Source organism: Rhipicephalus microplus, chromosome 10 (assembly GCF_043290135.1).
Source record: "Rhipicephalus microplus isolate Deutch F79 chromosome 10, USDA_Rmic, whole genome shotgun sequence".
Taxonomy (NCBI): domain Eukaryota; kingdom Metazoa; phylum Arthropoda; class Arachnida; order Ixodida; family Ixodidae; genus Rhipicephalus; species Rhipicephalus microplus.
In genome coordinates this window covers 87,339,540-87,363,975 of record NC_134709.1, presented here as the reverse complement: position 1 = coordinate 87,363,975, position 24,436 = coordinate 87,339,540, and the positions used below count along the sequence as shown (strand labels likewise).

Genomic DNA, 24,436 nt, shown 5'->3' with positions numbered 1-24,436 from the left:
TTTCGTAGCGAACTAGGCAAGTAAGGCTACCAGTCTTTATAAATAACCATTATTGATTCCGGGACACTAAAGACGTTTGTTGATGCCAAATTTGTAAATTTGGTCAAGCGTGAAGCAGTCTCAACATGAATAATATTTAAAACGTATCTCTTAAGGCAAACACCCATTCTGTTTAATGAATAAATTATTACCCAGCCGACGGCATTATGAATGCTACAGGCTCATGACTCACTACTCACATTAACGGCCCTGTAATAGTGTGTCACTTAAAAATGGCGTAGATGTGTGTTTGCATAATTTTTTAAACAAACTGTGCGGCGTTACTCGCCACAGAGTACAAAACGACTCAGAAGGCAGCGGAGGCTTAAAGTCTCGCTTAAATTATGCCGGATTCGCCAGATAATTTCTAAAATAGCACAGAAAAACATTGTTAGCAAGTGCGTTAATTTTGCACCCCCCCGGGGTCCCTGGACCTCCGGGCGGTGCCACACCTCGTCTACATGGCCATGCCTCTCGCCGCGATGACATCAGGCTGCCCTAGTCAACGCAGCAAGATGCAACGCCAGGTCCACAGATGAGAACAGAACCTCCCAGTCCTCCCAGTTTGAGATGGCAGGCTGTCCCTGCGGGGGAGAATCAGCAGGACAATCGAATAGGATGTGGGAAAGGGTGGCGTGAGGTTCACCGCAGAGGGAACATTCCGGGAAAGTGCCACAGTAATGGGACAGCAGCTGAAGGGAAGAAAGATGGCGAGTCTGGAGACGTCTCCATAGGACTTGTTAGGAGTGCGTAAGAGAGGGATTTGGAGGAGGATATATCCAACGCTTCAAACGGGGTATTTGCGTGAGCTCTGTGAAAGTGTGCAACCGCTCTTTCGAGAAGCCAGAATCGATGCTCTCCTTAGCCCGGCAAACCATACCTCGGGCCAATTTATCGGCAGCCTCATTTTCGGCGTTCCCTGAATGAACCGGTACCCACTGAAGCTCAACCATTCGCGGTAAATATTGTGGGGGCGGGGGGGTTCAACAACTGCCAGGCAGAGGCCTGTGTCCTGCCCCTGGCATAGTTGTACAGAGCAGTTTTTGAATCAGTGAAGACGTGCTTTGCATCAGATTGTGCAAGAGCTATGGCGATGGTGGTCTCCTCTGCCTCTCCAGCTGAAGAGCCTGAGGGGAAATTCTGAAATAAGAGTCGATATGGAAAATGATGCTGAATAAATTGCGGCCGTTTCATTGTGGTGGCTCAGTACAACTTTTACATGTAATTAAGTCCACGCGATCATGAAGTTAGGAAAGATTTATGTATGCTTTCTTTTCCCTTTACCAGGCGTTACGCAAGTCATTCAAAAGAAACTACCTGCTCACCATCGGCATCGACCGTAAGCAGAGTGTAACGGAGAAAGATCTCCTGAAGTTACTCAGGTAAGCTTCGATTGTGGGAATGATAGCCAACATTGCGTTCCCAAAAATCACAGCATATCCATAGAGTGAGTAATGAAGAGACGGGCAAAGCGTCCGTCTATTCATCCCCCCCCCATATGTCCGTCTGTCTGTGCATGCGTCCATGCGTCTGATCGCGTTCAAGAATGTAGACGGCACGCGGGTAACACCGACGAGACACGAGCCAAGGAAAACGAGCTCAAGCGTTTTCAACGCACCCACCGGTCTGCTCCGTCCATGATCCACCAACGATCCACCACGTATGGTGACTATCCAGTTGACTGAGAGAGGCACTCGTCGGCAAAACGTGCGCAGCTGCCAATCGGAGAGTAGCGACATTTCGGAGAGTAGCGGCAGAGTAACACCATCTAAAAAATGAAATGAGAAATGATCATATTATTTTGCCTTCTTTTAGTTCGCGTCTGCTCTCTGTTACGCGTGACTAGTCACAAAGTTAGACTATAAGGAGCCTCGCCCCTAAAAACTATGAACCATCTCCCCGAAGGGAACCCTGGTGGGATGCGAAGCAGCAGCGGTGCTCACGGCGTTGACCGAGTTGAAACGGGTGTCGACGCGGGTGCTGGATGAACGGTTTGAAGCGAAACTCGGTGTTGCGTTTATATCAGGAAACGTTTGTTTTAAACGCAAAGATACGAGAGTTGGGTTAGGTTTCGTGTAAGCTTTATCGTAAATAAACGAGCCGAAGGTGTTTCCAGTCGACGTGCGGTCGATCGTCACGGCCGGTAAAGAGGGTGAAGTGAGAGAGAAGTGCTTTGAGGGCGGGCGGAGGAGCCGGCGGCTGCTGCGGGTGAGGAAGAGAGTGACGTGAACGCGTATCTGCGACTTGACCTACTTGGACCAAAATATTACTCACCCAGGCTCAATCAGTCTCAGACTCACGGCTACATTTGAGTTTGAGTGAGTCTGAGTCAGTCGAGTGAGTTCACCGACTTAGGCTACTGTAGCGACACCTTCTTCGAAGGATATTTACTTTACCGACCATCGATGTTTACTGTTTTTGTGTTTTTTTAAGTTAGTTCATTCATGATGTTTACCATGTTTTTGTGACCGCTGTGAAGCTGCCCAGTGTATGAGGTGGCCAGGTTCCCCTCAAGCTGCTCAATGCAGCTTTTTTGCCTGGTCATCCTCGCAACTTTGTTGTTGTTGTGAATAAACAATTAAACTTATTTCATCCTCCATCTTCATCATAGCTGGGCCGTTTGTTGTCGGCGTAGCATGCTAGATGTCTAAGCGCGTTTTTGTGAAGAACTTCAGATTGGAAATTAAAATTAGCGCTGGTGATTTGTTGGTAACTGCTCTAGTGTCCCTGGAAAAAACAGCCCTACTTACTGAATTGGAGAGGTGTTTGAGCAAACATTTTTTTTGCCATCTGTCATATCACTATTGTCTCAGGCTAAAACTTCGCAATGGATGCAGATGTATTTATTTACATATTTTCTGCAATGCCATATTGGCATTACTGCAGGGGGATGTATATACAAAGTCAGTACAGTTAATGAAATGTCTGTGATAATACACAATAACATAATAAAAAATATAATCTTGATAACATGTAACAATCGCAGTACGCAAATGAAATTTTAGTGCGATATGACACATAGCAAACAGGTACAAAAGGTGAAATACACATGCTATATAACAACGAAAAAAAGCACCATTGTCCCTCAAGTTTACTATATATCTTCTGGAAGGTCATGCTACTCTCTAATTGTTTTTAAAAAGAAGAAATTGACAAAACTAGTGGCTTTGAATGAGTATTCTATTTTATTTTAGTATTGGCGTCTATTAGAGCGATATGTTGGAGCTAATATGCAATTCCACTTATTAGTTTCTGTTTGGTGATAATATATGCTATGCAAATGTCTTAATCGAAGTTTCCGTCTTCTAGACTGTAGAGTTGCCCAGCCTAATGTGGCCTTCATTTCTGAGATACTTGCGAATGGGTCGTAGTTATTTCTGACGAATCAGGCTGCCTGATTTAAAACCTTTTCTTTGTTTCTGCAAGATACTTTTGAGCCAGGTCCCAGATAACACAAGCATCGTCACGTATTCATCTTGCATGTAGGAAGTAAATGGTCTCATTTCCCTCTTTTGTTGCACAATGAGTTTCGGTGAATAAAAAACAACTTTCTGCTAGCCTGTGAGATCATACGGTCTATGTGCCTAATCTTCTAATCCAATGTAGTGGTTCCGTTAAGTAAATTCCTAAGTAGTTACACTCTGATACTGTTTATTGCGATAGCACTTATATGGACAGTCTCGGCTAATTTTTGCCGTGACCGCTGCCACCACCGTCATTCACACACACACACACACACACACACACACACACACACACACACACACACACACACACACACACACACACATATATATATATATATATATATATATATATATATATATATATATATATATATATATATATATATATAAAGAGAAAGGATGCGCTAGTCTCGTCTTTTTGCCGAGCGAACATCGCTTTTCCGGCAGGGGTCGCCTGCGTGCGCGCTTATCTCATGAGCGAACAAAAGTGAGAGAAGGGGGCGCTTATGGTTGCCACGCTATCGCGGCAACGATCAGCGCGTAGCTCTTGCCCCCACCAGCAGGCGGGAGCTTCTACGGTGGGTGCACTTTCAACACGAAAAAACCGGTGCCAACAGTGTAGCTCACGCGGTCGTCCACATATAGATGCGCTCTACACATAAACTACCACCAGCGGCGACACACGACGTCTAAACCTTACGCAATTTTGCTGCCATCTGTCGGCCGTCGTGTGCCTAACCACCATATTAGAGGCTCAGCGCGGTGCAGTAAGCACATTTTGTGCTTGTGTTTACGTATACGCAAGGCGTGTATTGGTTGATGCTGGCGTATTGCTTTGTCTCTTGCTGCACATATAGAGAAACTCAGAATGCTGAAAGAAAAAAAAAACGGTAAGCCGTAAACTTTGCCCCTAGTTATTTTTTCAAGCTGAAAAGATTTCCAGCATGTGTTCCGGCTTCCGAAACACGTGTCTGCGTTCGCCTTTCTAAGCAAGAAAGACGTGCATTGTACTTGTGTTCCCACAAATCACTGCATGCCGAATTAAGGCAGTTATTGCAGTGTTTTCGCAAGCAGCCGTTCACCGCATGAAGGCGACTCGTACGTTACACTCAGAAGCCACCTTCACGCAGAGCTTTATCGCGCCTAATCGCTCGTGCCTGCATTTAGTTGAATGTGCCGTTTTGTTTATTACGTTTCCGTAACGGTGCATGCTGAATTTGAAGCAAGTGTGCATTATGGGTTCATTCTAAGCCGCAAGCAACGGTGCTAAAGCATCTGTGTTTTATGTTGTTTAGTTTTCTATTCTGGAGTGGGACAAGCTACTGTTTAGTGGGATCACTGGCGCAAGACTGCACACGTTTTTTTTAATTTGATGTGCTCGAAATGCCAGCCCACGCAATTATTCGCGATAATCCTCGTCGCGTAAAGGTGGCTTCTGCGAGAAGCGTACGAGCCGCCTTCACTTGGTACTACGCCTGCTAGCGAAGACGTTTAAAAAACTGTCTTGCTTGGGTTGTTCGATTGATATGTGGGGTTTAACGTCCCGAAATTACCATATAATTATGGGAGACGCCATACTGAAGCCCTCCGCAAATTTCGATCACCTGGCGTTCTTTAACGTGCACCCAAACGTAAGCACACGGGCCTACAGCATTTTCGCCTCCATCGAAAACGCAGCCGCTGCAGCCGGGATTTAATTCGTGACCTGCGGGTCAGCAGCCGAGTGCCTTAGCCACTAGATCAACCCGGCGGGGCTGCCTTGCTTCGGCGTGCAGCAATTGGTGGAAACACAAGTACAAATGTTATTGCACGTCTTATTTGCTTAGAAAGGTGAACGGAAAGACGTCTTTCGAGAGAAGTAGCCAGACCACATGCTGCAAATGTTGTCAGCTCAAAAAAGTAACAAAGGACAATGCTTACATTTTTTTTCTTTCATTTCTTTATCACTGTATATATCAAAGTCATCATCTGGTACCTGGAGTAGCATGTCAGATGAAAAGCCAGGCAAATTTCTCCGGCTCTCTGTTAAAATAATTCTCTCTCTCTCTTCAGCATTTCGAGTTCCTTTCTATGTGCAGCAGGGGACGCAGCAATAAGTCGGCATTGCGATTATCAGCCAATACACGCATTGGTGTGCCTTACGTATATGGTACGTATACGTAACCACAGATGTATACGTATACTTAATTGTAGATGGCGGCAATTTGTTTTATTGATAGATATGTATGGTTTAACATCCCAAAACCACCATACGATTATGAAAGACGCCGTAGTGGAGGGCTTCAGAAATTTCGACCACCTGTGGTTCTTTAACGTGCACCCAAATCTGAGCACACAGGCCTCAGCATTTCCGCCTCCATCGAAAATGCAGCCGCCGCAGCCGGGCATGAAGTCTAAAGCCCTTAGTACCAGCATGCGTTGCCCACAGGAGGCGCTTCTCATCAACGCCGTCACTGCGCACTAGCCTTGTTCTGCTCATCTACTCTGTGTGCTCCGTAGAAAACTTAGTTACATAGCAAGCGCACGTTTACTAAATTAAATATTGCTCCTAGAAATGCTAGCCTTGCACCGTAAAACGTTCAAATTTGTTGCTATCGCATCCATTGCTTCGCTCTTTAGGCCAAGCTGTCTTTTTTTGCGGTCTCGCCATCGATACTGTATGTGTGCTGGATTTCTGAAGTGTTTTTTTTTTTCAAAGCTGGCGTGGTTGCACTTCGAGACATTAAAGCACATACTCCATGTGGAGCACCAACATGCTTTTGTGTTTAAGCCATCTTGCAATAATTCAGTGTTTGCGTGTGAAGTATTGTAGGTAAATGACGCAAGTTACCGCGAGTAGTTTTATGCAAGATTTTATGTCATTCAGTATATCATTTATATAAACCAAGAACAAAAGCTGACCCAAAGCACTGCTTTGTCGCATGCCTGAAGTCATGTTTACAGATGAAGACTTTTTTAAAATTCAGGACAACACACTGTTCACGACTAAAGTAATTCTAGAGCCAGGTTCGCAACATACCAATATTTTTTAAAGAACCAAGTTTATTATCCAACATATTATGTGGTACTGTGTCAAATGTCTTGTGGAAACCAGTGCATCAACAATATTGTTACGGTCAAATGGAACCACTATGTCTTGATGAAATTCAGTTAGTTTTGTTATGCATGAACGACCTTGCCGAAATTCATAATGAGTGTGGGCGAAAAAATGACTCGCTTGAAAATATTTTTGAACAACGCTCTATAAATAATGTGCTGTCATAATTTGCAACAAGTTAAAATTAAGAATATAGAACGATAGTTTTGTCCATGTTTTTTTTTTTTTGCTTCCTGCCTTACACACAGGGACCACGTTTGCTGTTTTTCAATCCTTTGGCACCACGCCTGTATCTAGAGACATCTTGTACATTATGCATAAGTATATGCATAATTATTGTATCCCAGGTGAGCTATTATGGTGGGACAATGTGAATGAATATCTTCATTACAGCAGAACCACTACTTGATGTTTCCCCTGATGCAGGATGGCAGACATCGCGAGTTTCAAAACATTCCCCCTGCTTCACACGGACGACTATACCACGATGACCAATCCTTACAGCAAGTACGATAACAGCAGCTACGGCGAGTTCCTGGTACGCCTCACATTATCAATTATGTGGTTAGCGTAAGGCCCGAGGATTATCACGTGACACGCATGTCTTGCGGCGTAGAAGATGCCACAAAGCTTGCTGACGTACATCTTTATGTTTTCATAGGAACGCAGCAGGGTTTTCCGCAAGAAAATAATTACACTGCCTGGCTTTGAAAGGTGGTGTGCCACATTCCCAAGTGATAATGTAGTCATTTCAGTATCTGTACTTATTGCATCCTGAATTGACTGTCAAAAAATTATCTCGAATCCTCCAAGAAGAACTATTGCTAGCGGCTGTGGGAATTGAGGCTGATATCCCCCTTCTGCCCCATTTGTTCAATGTGCACATTTTGTGGAGAGTCACCCACCACTCCAGACCACATTCACCACATTCTTTTTGGCTGCCTTGCCGATCTTCTCCTGAAAAGGCAGCCCGCCATCAGTACATGGGAGAAATGAGAGGCCCTCCGTGCTTCGCGGGATCTGGGCACTCAGATTCGTTGTGCGAACCGAAGGGCCGGTACCTCAGCCCTGCGTGGTCTGGGCATATGGGTGCAATGAGATGTCCGTGCAGGGACACAGGCCTCGTAAAGACATAGACAAGAAGCGGACATGGCACAGCCCTGACTTTGAGCTGAAATTTTATTGACAAACAGGCACCATGTACAACACACTAACAAAACACCTCGTAGCTGAGCCGGCTTTTGAATTCAACCAAAAGGTATACACTGTGCATCAAAGCATCGTCAAGCGGACGTAACACGCTCTGTGTTGTGTACACTTGCATTCTATGTCTGCGTTTTCGCGCTGTTAGCCACAATCAATGTGCACCAGCTCCCCCGCAACTTTTCCATCTTGCTTAGGAAACGTTATTTTCCCAGCGCTTCACTTCCCCGTTGCATTTATATGAATCCACTTTGGACGCATTCAGGACAGCGCAGTGAAGAAACTGGCCAAGCTGGCCGCACGATCACGGAAGTCTCGCGTCTGCTTCACCTTGGCCTTGGGCGGCAACCAGTTCACTCTTCGTGACTCTGCCCACCACGGACTCGGAGCCTCGGCGACGCACGCCAGGGAAGCTTCCTACTCTGAGGCAAGTGTTTTTCTCACTAATCAGGTACTCGTTCAAACGCTTCGAGTGATGCAGACATCAAAGCAAACAAAGTGCCATCCGACGCCTTTTAAAGCGGTGTGAATGAGTGCAGAACTAGTAAGTATTCTCTTGAACACCTGCGCGCAAACAATTACAAACTTTGCCCCGGCACTCTACTACTGACCCTGAGATCGCGGGATCGAATTCCGGCCGCGGCGGCTCCATTTTCCATAAAGGTGGAAATGCTTGAGGCCTACGTACTTCAATTTAGGTGCACGTTAAAGAACCTCAAGTGGTCGAAATTTCAGGAATCCTCCCCTACGGCGTCCCTCATGATCGTATCAGGGTTTCGAAACATTAAATCCCAAATAATAAGGTATAAATAACCTTTACAAGTATTACACAACATATATTGTATCTATGTAGACCACACTGTTTTCGTTTTATTTAGTTTTGAGTTCATCTTCTCCGCTAGTTTTCTTTTTTAAAGGTTTAACACTATGAAACGAATAAACACACGAGTTTGTAGCTGCAGTGCTGCTATACATTTATTTTGAATTTGAACTTATACCAGCCTTTGGCTGCTGGCACAGTAATTCATGTGTTCGAATTCTTGTATCAAATAGAAATAAGTGAACTGCATGCAATTAAAAGAGAGAAAACATTTGCATGTATGGCTACCATTACCAGTAAAAATGACGCAGGAGATGTGGTTTCTAAGTTTCATTACATAACTACACTACTGAAACATCTCTGAGATACCAAAATGCCAAAACATTAACCTTTTCTGTATTTTGCCGCGCGATGGTTCAGTTCGAGGTTCTCAGACTTCTTTCTAATGTCTTTTATTGCTTTAGATTACAATGCAGTTGGTTTTCATTGACAAATGACACATTCCTAGCAGACGCTATGAAAGCTGGTGGCGTCGGAGCTTACGATGGCACAACTTATAGCAGCGCTGCCCCTCGGATGTGTCTTACGTGACTTTTCTAATTTACGCCCGTGCTGCATATGTGTTTTCTTCTTTTGTGTGGTTGTGAATTTGACGCGATTTGGGTGCACGTTAAAGAACCCCAGGTGGTCAAAATTTCCGGAGCCCTCCACTACGGCGTCTCTCATAATCAAATGGTGGTTTTGGGACGTTAAACCCCACAAATCAATCAATCAATTTGACGCGAAGTACCTGCCAGCTTTTTGTGACTATAAATTGTTTATTCAGCATGGAGCCGAAATAATATACTTATACAAACTAAATTTGTTTTCTTAGTGATACGAAAAGCAAGTGATAATTTGTGCCTTTCTCAGCTGTCGAAACTCGGTGTGTCCGTCACTTGTGTGGCCTTCAGCAGATACCCAATCACTCCATACTGAATGCAACCTCCCTTTCGCACTACAGTTCGTCCGCCTCTTTTTGTCCACTTTTATATCAAAAACAAGCACAACGGTTCGTGATTGTGTGAAAATTGCTTGTACTTGTGATCTCCGTGACCATTAGGGAGCAAATTAGATATGCTCAGTGAATTAATGAATCTAGTAAAGCAAACCACCGTCGTCGCTTCGAAGTTGAGGCGTTGTGTCGATAATATTAAGGGCGCGGACTCAATACCCAGTCAGGGTTGTTTTATTTTATAACCATCATCACAATCTTGACTGCGTCTACTACAGTTCAAAGCTGTAGTTCCCATGTTCCACCAATCAAGTAAGTCTTGTGCTTGCTGCGACCACGTTATATCCGCAAATCTTAATCTCGTCTGCCCACCAACGTTCTCTCTTCCTTTCATTCGTTTGCATTCTCTTAAAGTCCAGTTTGTTAATCTTAATGACTAGCGCTCATTTTGCCTATACGCGTTGAATGCCCTGTCCCTGTTCATTTACTACTTCATACTTCATGATTTCGGCTAAGGTGTTCCCCACACTCATTTTTTGCGTGACCCACTCCGCTCTGTTCTCGTCCCTTAAGAGGTGTCACCTATCATTGTCCTTTTCATTGCTTACTGCGCCGTCCTCACTTAAAGTTCGACTCAGTATGTAAACGTCCCGGAGTCTCTGCTTCTTAGGTTTACGTAGCGGTAAAACGAAACTGTTATATACCTTCCTCTTGTAGGTTAGTATTAAATTGTCCTTCATGATTTGAGAATGACTACAAAATGTGCTCAATATGCTATTCTTATTCTTGCAGTTACTTCAGTTTGATGGTTCGGCTCCGCAGTTACTCCCTGCTCTAAATTCACGTTATTCTTTAGCACATCCAGTGCTTCCCTGTATACCTTTCACAAAGTGCCCTTCTCCTCCGACACTGCTTGCATACTACTTTAGTTTTACACATATACTTTCAAACCTACCGTTCGGCTTTTTTTGCGAAACTTGGTAATTGTGAGTTGAGCTCCATTCCCCGAGTTACTGAATGGAATGCCGTCGGCGAATCGAAGGTTACTAAGGTAATTAACTCGTAACCCTGAACCATGAGGAATAGCGTTGGAAAGATCGTGTCTCCCTGATTTAAACCTTTTTTTATATTGAAATTCAGTAAACTATTTATGAATAACTATGGTGGCTGTGAAGTGAAAATGTCTTTACTATTGTTATATGTAGCGCATCGTAGGCTGAAAATGACTGGTTACTTTTGATAAGAGTGAAACCAAAAGAGTAGTCGTGCCATCAGATATAAGTCCGCGTGAAAAGAACTTGATGTGGTCAAAATTAAACCGCAGTCACCCTCAATGACGTGCTTTATACAATCAATAAATGTATCAGTCAATAAATGAATTACTCAGTTTAGTATTACATAACCTGTTGATACAAGGTGCAAAACAGTGAAGTAGCCCAAAGCACGAGACTGCAGGGGGCCCTTTGGTGATGTTCACCAATAAATTCTAAGTGCAGTTAATCAAGGAGACAGGCCAAACATTTTAATTATGCCCTTATAATGAATCTTTCAATGCCATTAAGAAAACTTTATATTTTGGCTATATCCGTAAATGTTTTCATAATGTGATCACACAGTTCAATATTGGGGTATAGGTGGACTGAACTGTAGCAATTATATAAACAACTTAACCAAAATAAATCTGGTTTTGTGTGTCCCGTCATCAATTCATGTTTTAGATTATTTTTTCCCTAGAGAAGTAAAGACTGCTCTAAGCAGCGTAGCTCATATTGCAATGTTGATATAACCGGGGTAAGCAGCCGCGCGCCTTCTTCGAAGCACTTCGCAGTCCCTGCACTCGTGCGCACCGCAATGGGAATGCATCGGCATTCGCGTATGTTTATTAAACCTGGTTCTACGCAGATCTGCAGGCGCAACTGGAACGACGTGCAGTACGATGACTCGGCCAAAGGCTACTACGCGCGCAGCGGCACAACATGGGTCGCCTACGACACCGAGGAGACCATCGCTGAAAAGGTAAGGCTGATCGATCCAATCAACTCATTCTCTTTATTAGATTTGAGAGTTCGTTTACATTTTATGTTCGAACCTTCTTAGTAACTGGAAATGTCTTAAACCAGTCAATAATGCCGGAAACAGGGACATAGTCAAGAGAACGGCACGCAGAGTCCACCCCAATTTTTTCCATGACATACAGAAAGCAAAATGGCCATCGACCTGCTAATGGAGATTTTTGTGAACAAGTAGGTTTTCGTCAACCAAAAAGAAGGGAGGCACCTTTGCATTAAATAGAATTGATATATACGCACGATTGAAACAAGTTATCGGACATATCATAGAAAGGCGGAATACGTTAAAGCAAGCATGCGAGTAAAGGAAATGTGTCATACGTGAAGTACACATTTATTAAAGGGACACTAAAGTCAACTATTAGGTCGACGTTGATTGTTGAAACTGCGGTTCACAAACCTCGTAGTGTTACTTTTGTGCCAAGGAAGTGCCTATTTTGAAATAAAACCACGTTTTAATGCTCCGTATCAGGTTAGCGCACTTCAAATTACCCGCCTTAAAAAGCAGACAGACTGGACCATCTCACGTCACGTTTGCCGTGCACAACGTTGCCCAGCTTTACTGCACTAGTAGCAGCAGCCCGAAAGCAGCGGGAGTCACAGCAGCAGAAACGGCCATTGATCGATTTCCCGCCATTGACTTTGAGATTGCAGACGCTTTTGCTTCAACCGAGTCCACGTGTGGCCTCGAGTCCACGTGTGGTGCGAGGCCGTGTAGTACCGAGCCCACAATGCGGCGCGGACAGGGGCGGTTGTTTTGTAGTCGTGGCTGCAGATGATGTCTGTGTTGATTGGGTAGTCCACGTTTGGTCGAGGCTCAAGGTTTGCAGTGGCGGCGCTATTGCTGAATCCGGTGCGATAGTAGCGGGATTCAAGTTTGAAGTGCCGCTATGGAAGGGGGCGGGAATTGTTGACGGTCCGATGAAGCCACGCATGAGAAACAACAGGAACAACATTGAAGGCATGGTGAGTATCTGCATGATGAAGGCAAACAGATTAGGCTGCGTGTTCGCATAGCTACCGAGGCCACCACACTTGGACTCGGTAGCTAGGTAGCTGTGCCTCGACCACACGTGGCCTACCCCATCAAGACAGACATCATCTGCAGCCACGACTACAAAACAACCGCCCCTGTCCGCGCCGCATTGTGGGCTTGGTAGCTGTGCGAACGCGCAGCCTAATCCGTTTGCCTTCATCATGCAGGTCAGTAACAGAAGTGCTTTTCTTGCTAAGAAATCAAGTAATTATTTTTTAGTTCAGTTGCCGGGCCCACGGTGCTGTGTTGTGATTATTGTTGATTGTGCGCAGGTCACACGCTCTTTTTTGCTTTTGGCAGCGGATGTCGAAACTAACCTTGGGCCTCCCACTGGTGAAGACTTGCTTACTGAATTGCAGAAGCTATTCACTGGACAGAATAAGCTTATTTCCGACATGCAGGAAATTAAAAACCAACTAAAAACGACGGACGTAACGATAACGGATTTGTGCAAACGCATCACTTACCTTGAAAAACATTGCACTGCCCTTTCATCCATGCGCACAGAGCTGGTTGACCTAAAGACACTCACAAACGAAATGACTTACAAGATCTGTAATCTCGAATGCCGTGTAGATGACAGTGAGAACCGTTCGAGACGTAACAATCTTATATTTTATGGCATTCGGGATACTACTAAAACTGAAACGTATTCGGACTCGGAAGAAATAATTGTCCGTCACTGCTGTGACACACTCCAACTAACAATTCCTCCCTCAGAAATTGAACGTGCGCACCGCCTCGGGCTCTTCTTAGAAAACCGCATTCGAGCCATAATTGTAAAGTTTCAATCATCCAAGACAAAATAACATCCTTTCCAACGGCCGCAAATTCAAGGACACAGGCTTCAGCGTGGGCAAGGACTTCTCCCCTGCCGTACGTCATGCGCGCAAACATCTGATTGCTTTTGCAAGAACTAAGTCAACAGCTTTCACAATGCGCTTCAAAACCCTCTTTATCGGAACTAAACGCTACGTCTTTGACGAGACATCGCAGTCTGTGAAAGAATTAAAATAGCAATCATCCCGTCCTCGACCAAGGCCAACCTCCCCCCAAATTGTCCCCAAGTACGCTTTTTCGTTTTCCGTGATCTTCACTAACATTAGAAGTATCATTTCGAAGCGCGAACATATTTCGAATCTGGCTTTGTCGAGGTGGCGACCAGGCATGGCCTGACAGCCCTCGCCACTTAGGAAACCGTCAGCTGCCTTAATAAAGTTGTTTACTACTACTACTTGTCATCCAACAGCGGCTTTCTTATATTAACCGAAACATGGTTAAATGACAGCGTCTCTGATCAAGAGGTCTTGGCCGGTTTGCCTAATTTTCAGCTATTTCGGAAGGATCGAAAAGATAAGAAGGGAGGAGGAGTTCTTATTGCCACAAACTAAAAATAAGCTGCTCGTCAGTTTATCTGTCATCTGACCTTGAAATGGTTTGGATTCTTTGTTCTGCTAAGCCCCAGTCAGTATTACTTGGCGTCTGCTACAGGCCCCCGAACAGCTGTCCTGACTTTTCTAATAACCTTAACGACGTCTTAAACGAAATTAGAAAAAAGTATCCCAACGCCCCCGTAGTTTTGTTCAGCGATTTTAATTTTTCGGGTAATAACTGGCTTAACCAAACCATGCCGTCACAGGCACAAGGCGACGTTTGCTTAAATTTTAATCTTTCACAAATGGTAGCTGCACCAACACGCTTAACACGAGAGTGTGAAAATATTTTGGACTTAATACTAACCAGTCACCCCAATGGCATGGTCTCAATTACTTATCTCCCCAAATAAGTGACCATAAGGTCATCCATACCGAATTAGCATTTAAACCGTTAATTCGTCAAAACACCTAGAAAACCATTCGGCTGTAGGGCAAGGGGAATTATGAAGCAATAAATTTGGCGTTTATCACATTCTTATCCAGTTTAGAAACTACTTTCTTTTCCTGGTCTGTCGAAAAAAAACTGGACACTGTTTAAGGACAAGGTCAATGAATGGACTGACAGGTTTATTCCGAAATCCCGCTTCCGCGCAAACTTGCCAAAAGCCATGGTTCTCTAAAGCTCTGAAAAGATTAGAAAACAAGAAAAAATGCCTGTTTAGATTAGCAAAAAGACACATGCAAAAGTGGCAGAAATACTACACAGCTGAAAAAGCTTATTTATGCGCAGTTCAAGACGCAAAGAATTATTTTTTCAACGTTGACTTACCAAGCATGCTGACTAATAACCAAAAAAATTTTTGGCAGGTTTTGAGCTCCCCGCATAATGCCCCAATTACTCTTACTAGTGAATCGGGTCTCGTATTCATCGATGATCAATGCGCTAACATCTTCAACACCGCTTTCTAATCCGTGTTTACCAAAGAAAGTAACGTGTCATTTACAATACCACCTACTATTATAGAATGTGCTATGCCACCGGTATCGTTCACTGCTAATAGAATTATGTGCTTAATCGACAAATTAAAAATTTCCCCCTGTTCTGGTATTGACGAAATCAACTCCGAATTCCTTAAGAATACAAAATATGTTTGTGCATCTTTTCTATGCTTGCTCTTCTCACGGTCACTTTTAACAGAACGCCTACCAGATGACTGGAAGAACGGGAAGGTCGTTCCAATTTTCAAATCGGGTAACAAAAACTCGTCATCAAACTATCGTCCCATATATTTACCAGCGTGACCTGTAAAATCATGGAACATGTCATCTACACGCATGTCATAGACTTTCTTGATTCAAACAGCTTTTTTCATCCAGCACAACAAGGGTTCCGCAGAGGTTTTTCTTGTGAAACGCAACTGGCCTTATTTGTTCATGATATTATACTAACCTGGACTGTAACTTACAAACCGATGCCGTATTCTTAGGTTTTTCCTAAGCGTTCGACAAAGTACCCCCTTCTCGACTGTTACTAAAACTTTCCCAGTTAAATCTTCACCCGAACATACTAAATTGGATCAAAGAATTCCTTACACACCGCTCCCAGTCTGTTAACATCAACAACCGTACCTCTAATCCTCTTCCAGTAACGTCTGGCGTACCCCAGAGTTCTCTTCTTGGTCCCCTTTTATTCCTTATATACATAAATGACTTGCCTTCAAACCTAACCTGTAAAACCCGCCTGTTTGCTCACAATCTCACATCAAAACAGTCATCCTTACAGGCCAACCTAAACTGCCTCCAGGAATGGTGTGAGCGCTGGCTCATGGAACTTAACCCGAGTAAATGTAAAGTCGTTTCATTCCATCACCGCCGCATGCCGCTTGTGTATCCGTACGCACTTAATGCCATCACGCTAGAAAATGTTCCGTCATACAAGTATTTGGGCGTCACTCTTTGTAGCGATCTTTCATTGAACATACACGTCACTAATATCATTCCATCTGCAAATAAAACACTGGGTTTCCTTAAACGCCATTTACGCCCCACTCCACAACACGTAAAATTACAAGCATACAAATCCATCGTTCGACCTAAACGAGAATACGCATCGCCAATTTGTAACTCTCGACAATCTTATCTTACACATGCCATCGAATCGCTTCCAAATCGGGCCGCTAGATTTATTCACTGTTCACACTCTTCCACTGTCAGCGTATCTGGATTGAAAGCAGAATCTGGTTTACCAGATCTAGAACTTCGCCGTCGTATTGCCTGTATTTAACTGCTGCTGTTTCTGCATTGTGACAGTATTACCAGTCTGTCATATTTTCACAACCTTTTTCATAGTCCTTTGCATGCTCCACCTTATATCGTTCCCGCAACACGCATATCTCACCGCACGAGCCATTTGCTTCAAGTTGCTCGGCCACGTTCCCGGACTTCTACTTTTTCTGCCTCGTTTTTTCCACCTACCGCACCAGACTGGAACGGCCTTCCCAGTGAAATCGCAACCATTCCCTGCCCATCATTGTTCATAGAAAATATCAATAAGCACTTTCTATGTTAAATCTCTGGCTTCTATGTTTTGTCTTTATAATTACCCACCCCTTATGTAATATTCCCTCACGGGTCTTTAAGAATATTAAATTAAATGAAATGAAAAAAAAACTGCGCCCCGCTAGATGGCACCATTCCGTTTAACCACGCGAAAATTGAATGTTTGAACCACTATAGAACCCCCATAGTAGCGTCCGGCAATTCTTTTTTGCATGAATCAAACAGAAACACACGCAGCATTTAATTGCATCTCTTAATGCACGGAAGTTTCTTTATTTAGTGCAGTTAGATGGATTACTAGTAGGCAGTGCGTCTAACGTCGTCGGGATCATTTTGAAAATGTCCTACTGCGGCGTTTGTGTTTTTGTGCATTTACTTTAATTTACCGGTAAGTAGGGCACTGTTGTTGATATTATTTTCGTTTTAGATATTGTCATACATTGAGTTTTCACACTGATGTAAATTGTTATTTGACTTTAGTGCCCCTTGAAGCAGGAACAGTATCTTGTATTGTCATTCGGCAGTTTGTTCGTTCGATAGGCACCATGCATGAACATTTGACGCACCATAAGCGAATGGACATGCACAGTCTAGTCTACAGCATGGAGAGCTGTTAGGTACTTCTCTAGAGCGAAGCTGCATGGCGCGAGGCGAAATCGAAAATATTACGTCACATGTACACAAACACTGCTAACAAGCATGTGCCACATAAATGAAACGCTCCATACTACTCAACACTTGCTATTTGTAAAGCAAGTTGTCAGTGGGTAAAAGAAGGTGACGCCGAAATTGGGCGCTAATCCCCGGGCTCGCTATTGGTCCCCTAAACACGAAGGAAGGAACACACGGGTTAGCAAACGCTATTATGATTTCTGTACAGGTTAGCCGACAATTTACGAAGGCTTCGATGAGTCTTTCAGATTAACCAAGCGATAAAAACAGAAACTGCATGTTTCAGCTTCACTGGTTAACGTTTTCTTCCGGGTGATGATATTTCAACAGCGAAGTTATATAAGCTAGGCTTAATTTGTGTGCCATCCAAAAATAATGTATCATGGTGTCATCAATTGATGAATTTGGAGTGACCGATGAACTCTGCGCCGGAGCACTCCGCTCTGGCGGAGGGCAACCAAAGAGAACCTACCATTGGAACACACATTTTCTCTTTGGAGTGAACGGCAGGGTCAGAATGGAACGCGAGTCTCTCTTGCGTGAGTGGGCACGCTGCGCACAGCGACGCTAGGCTAGCAAAATGTGAGGTTGATTGATTAATTGAGTGATATGTAGGGTTTAACGTCCCAAAACCACCATATGATTGTGAGAGACGCCGTAGTGGAGGGCTCCGGAAATTTCGACCACCTGGGGAGCAAAATGTGAGGTCCAACGCGGTACGCAACCGACGCGACCGGCGTCCGTTGGCGCGCCCGTAGTTGGTCCCGTTTCAGGGCACGTGGCGCTGACAACTGCCGGTCGAATCCACCGTTTTTGCGGAGTAGAAAAAGTTGCTCCATGGTGTGTATCTCGCGACAAAGCTATTATGAAGTCTTGGTCTGTATTACCTTTTATTAGGCCCGAGGAGCCGGCAGCCGACAGCTACGATGATTGAGCCAAGATGATGATGCTACGCGACAACGATGAGGATGCATGAGCCACACATGATAATGATGATAATGTACCGGTGAACAGGATGCGTATACTAAATGCCCACATCAATTCCCCCACGTGAAAGCGGCCAGCCTGGCCGCGGCAAGTCAAGGGGCAAAAAACGTCGCATGAAGGGCTTCATACGGGAGACATGGACGACCTCTGTAGTTCGATAACGGCGATCTGCTGGGGCTACAAGTGGCGTCACGCGATAATTCACTGGTGAAGTCTCTTCAAGAACAGTGTACGGCCCAATAAACCGAGGCTCAAATTTGTCGCACAAACCAGGTGTGCGAACAGGCGTCAAAAGGAGCACTTCGTCTCCAGGTTGGAAGGATACATCACGATGCGATTCATCATAAACTAGCTTTCTGTCTTGCTGGCGGGCTTCAGTGTTTATACGAGCTCGTTGGCGGCACTGTGCGAGTCGTGAAACGTATTCCTCTGAAGAGGATGGAGATGAGTTCGCTTGGGAGGTAAAGAAGGAGACGTCCAGGAAAGAAGTAGGGGAGCGTCCATAAACTAGGTAAAATGGCGAGTAGCTGGTTGTTCGCTGAATGGCCGTATTGTAGGCGAAAGTGACGAATGGTAGAACAACGTCCCAGGTTTTGTGGTCTGGTTGAATATAGTCGGCGATCATGTCAGCAAGAGTGCGGTGGAATCGCTCAGTGAGGCCGTTAGTCTGGGGATGATAACTAGAGGCAGTCTTGTGAGTAGTGCCGGAGGTCTGAAGAAGTTCGTTCACTAGTTGTGAAAGAAAGGCCCTTCCACGGTCACTGAGCAACACACGTGGAGCACCATGACGCAGTATAATGGCTCGGAGGATGAAATCGGCAATCTCAGAAGCTGAACCTGTAGTAACGGATGCCGTCTCGGCGTAGCGCGTCAAATGGTCAATGGCTGTTACTATCCACCGGTTTCCAGCAGCACTGACTGGGAGGGGGCCATAAAGATCGACGCCTACAACTTCGAATGGTGTGGCTGGGCACGGAAGAGGCTGTAGTTTACCGGCGGGAGCAGATGTTGGTAGTTTTCTACATTGGCAGGTAGTGCAGGACCCGACGTACCGAGCTACACTAGTGGTAATGCCTGGCCAATAAAACCGACTTCGAAGGCGATCGTAGGTTTTATGGTAACCAAGGTGACCAGCAGTCGGATGATCATGAAGTGCCCTGAAGACTTCGGACCGAAGCGATCGGGGTAGAACGAGAACCCAGCGCTGACCGTCAGGATGGTAAATTTTGCGGTACAGCACCGAGTTGTCTAGCTTAAATTGCAAGAGTTGGCGACGGAGCCTTGCATTAGGTGGACGGGAACTGCCAGTGAGGTAGTCTATAATACGTCGAAAGTATGGGTCAGCCAACTGTCGAGAAGGAAAATCGTGCGGGTCGTCCGAAGGCAGCTGGTCCATGGAGGCGAGAGAGGAAATCGCCGTAGACGTGGACTCCGAGGGCGTGTTGTGCAATTTGATGGCGGAAACCCCGAGTGGTGTCGCTGGTAGTGGGCAGCAAGAAAAAGCATCGGCGTCACTATGCTTTCTGCCACACTTGTACACGATCTCAAAATCATATTCTTGGAGGCGTAGAATCCAGCATCCGAGGCGTCCCGACAAGTTCTTGAGTGTCGAAAGCCAACATAAAGCATGGTGGTCGGTCACAATGGTGAAATGGCGGCCGTGCAGATATGGACGAAATTTCTGTACTGACCAAACGATGGCGAGGCACTCCTGCTCGGTGATCGTGTAGTTCCTCTCGGCTGCGGAGAGGACGCGGCTGGCGTATGCAACGACTCGCTCTCGCGAAGAGTTGTCGCGTTGCAGGAGCACGGCTCCTAAACCGCGGCCGCTAGCGTCTGTGTGCAGGAAGGTCGGTGCATCATCGTAAAAATGAGCAAGTACAGCGTCGGTCGTGAGGCCACTCTTCAACCTGTCGAAAGCCGATTCACATTCCTGAGACCACTGAAAGGACATACCGGAAGCAAGTAGCTTATGAAGTGGTGCGGCTATGGAGGCAAAGTTTTGTATGAATCGCCGAAAGTAAGAGGCGAGACCAAGGAAACTTCGCAAATCTTTTGGTTTGTCAGGGCGAGGGAAGCGAAGCACTGCAGCAGTTTTATCAGGGTCTGGGCGAATTCCGTCCTTGCTCACAATATGACCGAGTACCTTGATAGATCTGCTGTCGAAATGGCACTTTTTGGTGTTAATTTGAAGACCAGCGCCCGCAAGACAAGTCAGGACCTCGTCCAAGCGTTGCAGATGTTGAGGAAACGTCGATGAAAAGACAACAATGTCATCGAGGTAACATAGGCAAGTCTTCTATTTCAGGCCATGCAGCACGGTGTCAATCATGCGCTCAAAAGTTGCGGGCGCATTGCATAGACCGAACGGCATAACATTGAATTCGTATAGGCCGTCCGGGGTTGCAAACGCAGTTTTTTTCTTTATCATCTTCATGCATGGGGATTTGCCAATAGCCGGAACGCAAGTCGAGGCTCGAAAAGTATTCAGCACACTGTAAGGAATCTAGGGCGTCGTCGATGCGTGGCATGGGGTATACGTCCTTTCTAGTGATCTTATTGAGTGCTCGGTAATCAACACAAAATTGTACGGAACCGTCTTTTTTACGTACCAGAACGATGGGCGACGACCAAGGACTGGTTGAGGGTCGGATTATCTCCCGTTGGAGCATATCGTCTACGTTTTCTTCAATGATTTTTCGTTCAGCTAGAGAGACGCGGTACGGACGGTGGTGCACAATGGATGTTCCGTCGGTCTGAATACGATGTGCTGTAGCAGTTGTCTGGCCCAGGGTGGATGAATGAACGTCAAAGGAGTTTGCATGCTTTTCCAACAAATCAAGCAGCTGCTGCTCCTGTGAGTCATTCAAGTCTTTGTTGATGGCTGCTGTAAAGGCCGAGGAAGCAGCATGATCTGCAGGATGGCCTTTAGAGGAGACAGCGGTAAGAGGCACAACGCACACAGGCTGCAGATCGGCAACGCAGGCGACAGTAGTGCCCCGTGGTAGTAAAATTTTATCTTCTGTGGTGTTGGTAGCAGCGAGGACAGTTGATTCATTGTTGAAGCGAGCCACACCTGATGCCAGAGCTATGCCTTTATCAAGGCAACACGGTGACGGAGTGACCAAAATGTCACTAGAGTCGACGTCGTTGGACAAAACTGTCACTAATTGATGTTCGTTTGGTGGTAACTCGATGTCTACTGCAGCGATGAGTCGAAGTGGCCTGTAGGTTTCGTCTTTGAGCAAGTGGTCCGTGTCAGTAAGATGGACGACACGTTGTGCACAGCAAATAGCCGCAGAAGCAGAGGAAAGAAAGTCCCAGCCTAAAATGAGTTCATGGGAGCACGGGGATAGCACAGCAAATTCTATATGATGAAGAATTTCGTCGATTAGTACATGGGCAGTACAGAGAGCGGAAGGGCGAATCATTGTTCCCTGGGCTGTAACCAGTGTCGGTCCATCATAAGGCGTCGTGACTTTTCCAAGACGGGCACACAAATCAGCACGAATAACAGAAAACGCAGCCCCAGTGTCCACCAAAGCATCAACGTCCACTCCCTCAACTGTGACCGCAATCATATTGTAGGGGCGTGCTGGAGGAATTGGAGTCCTGTGTTGGAATGCAGTTTGTCCTCCAAAAACTGCATCGCTTAGTTTTCCGAACGCCGATCAGAAGTAAGGGAAGCAGGCTGAAGAGGAGAAGAAGAGCGCCGGTAAGGCGACGGTGAACGGCGTCGGGTTGATCGGTGACTACTGCGCAGTTCACCCGATTCTGGTGGAGATGGAGACCGACGCGGCGGTGACGAATAACGGCGACCCTGGTACAAGGCTCCTGCGGTATAGTCCCGTTCGCGTATGTCATACCCTCGGCGCTCGTCTTGCTGGCGCTTGCGGCAAAAGCGTGCAATGTGACAACGATAGCCGCAATAATAGCACGTAGGCCGAGTCGATCGATGAGGAGGGTAGTAGCTTGCGCTAAATGCACCAGGAGAGAGAGAAGTCAGAGGGACAGGTGACGGCTCACGCGGTGGTGATGAAAAGCTCGTGGGAAAGCTTGTGGGAGGTGCGGCAGCAACCGACGCGTATGTTCGTGGCGGGGACGTCGAGCTGACGGTGCCTGGTGGTGCGGCGGCGGTGTGCGGGAACGATGGTAGAGTACGAGAGACAATGGGCTGCAGGTTGGCCATGTGGTTCATGGACGTGAGCTCTTCCCTGATGACATCCCGCAATGACGTTGAAGAGGACTGAACGGGACACACTGAAGGTAGTGTGAATCCCATTGATTCTAATTCTTCACGTATAATCGCCCTTATCATGTCTCGCAGGTTTGTATCAGTCTTAATACGGGCCGCGTCACTGTCTGATTGTAGGCGCATAGACTCAAGTTCTTCGAGGCACTGACAGGTTGTCGCAACGTCAGCAACGGTAGCCGGATTCTGGATCGCTAGGGCATTGAATGCGACGGGTGCAATCCCCTTAAGAAGCTGGCGCACCTTGTCTGATTCTGTCATTGGTGTGTCAACCCGGCGGAAAAATCAAAGAACATCCTCGATGTAGGATGTGTACGACTCCTCAATGTGCTGTTTCCGAGTCGCGAGAGCTTTCTTTGCGAGAGCCGAACGAACAGCCGGTGTGCCAAAGACATGGCGAAGCTGATCTTTGAAGGCTGACCAGTCGGGGATGTCGATGAAGTGGTTGAGGAACCACGTCTTCGCGACACTCGTGAGGTAGAATGACACGTGAGCGAGTTTGTAGGCGTTATCCCACCGGTTAGCAGCGCCGACACGTTCGAAATCGTCCAGCCATTCTTCCACATCTTCCCCGCGCATACCAGCGAAGGGATGGGGCTCACGCTGGAGGCTGTTGATGACGTGAGAAGGCGCGGCACGCGGTGGTTGAGTGGGAACGGCTGCAGCACCGGCCTCATCTTGGTGCGACATATTTCCGGACACCTGGCCCAAGCGGTGACCTGAACCTAGCTCCAGGGGGTAGAGTGGTCGAGAGGATGACGAGGAATCTAACAGCACTCTCCACCACGTATGAAGTCTTGGTCTGGATTACCTTTTATTAGGCCCGAGGAACCGGCAGCCGACAGCTACGATGATTGAGCCAAGATGATGATGCTACGCGACAACGATGGGGACGCATGAGCCACACATGATAATGAAGATAATGTACCGGTGAACAGGATGCGTATACTAAATGCCCACACTATTCTGGAACTGCCAATGTAACACACAGAGAGCACTCTCGTTCTGCCAATGAAACAGACTTGCTCCGCATGTCGCAAAGAGTGCTCCAAATCTGCTGATGGATGACACCAATAAAAGGGTGTGTGTCATAGAAGTTTGGTAAATCCCACTACTTAACACTGGTATACCAAAAATGAATAAGGTAACATTCTGCTTATCAAATGGCAGTTCACACACATGACATCCGTGTCGTGTATGTGATTGTCTGTCGTTTAATTCAAACTTCTCGGCGCTAAGAATTCACGTTGATAAAAACCTAACATCAGCTATCTAAAGCCTAGCAATGACTTATAGGTATTCTAAACTAATCTGCATCGCTTTACTAAGGCGTAAGAACAACCAGATCAGTCTTCAATATCATCCTGATTATATTTCAAGCCTAGAACGTGTTCGAGCCAATTTCACCTTTTTTGTTTGCTGTATTTTCTACTTATTTGTGAAACAAGTCATCCTAGCTAGGAATTTGAAAGATATACTTCGCTCGATTCGTGGACATATAGAGCCTTCGTGCGAACATTCGGGCAAAATCCATCAATGAGGAAAGCATTTTTTAGCATTGATTGAATGGGGGGATTGGTTCGTTGGTTAGGACTCTGGGACAGGCGCGAAGCACGCCTCGAGTAGGTACTGACCACGTTTTCACGCATCAACCCAGGAAAAAAAACATTGCACCTGAGGTCAGTTCTCAAAGTGTAACTGAATATAAAAAAAATATTCAGCAGATCCCATCAACGCCGACTAAATTTCAAGGCCGAAAGGCTGCCACAGCGACGTCAGAGGTTGGGGGCCCAGTTACGCCGCGAACGCGGCGGAAAGCCTGTGTTTCGTTCACGTTTTAGGAGAACCAACGGTCCTGCTCTCGC

At 45.9% G+C, this 24,436-nt stretch overlaps 1 protein-coding gene across 1 annotated transcript in view; it reads left to right on the top strand.

Annotated features, from left to right (window-relative positions):
• LOC142774318 (chitinase-3-like protein 1) overlaps window positions 1–24,436 on the top strand; it is an 85,232-nt gene that overhangs the window by 51,039 nt on the left and 9,757 nt on the right. Inside the window, exons 7-10 of the mRNA XM_075874712.1 lie at window positions 1,327–1,421; window positions 7,030–7,141; window positions 8,072–8,233; window positions 11,523–11,636. Coding sequence (XP_075730827.1) covers window positions 1,327–1,421; window positions 7,030–7,141; window positions 8,072–8,233; window positions 11,523–11,636 — 483 coding nt within the window. The remainder of the gene's footprint in view (window positions 1–1,326; window positions 1,422–7,029; window positions 7,142–8,071; window positions 8,234–11,522; window positions 11,637–24,436) is intronic.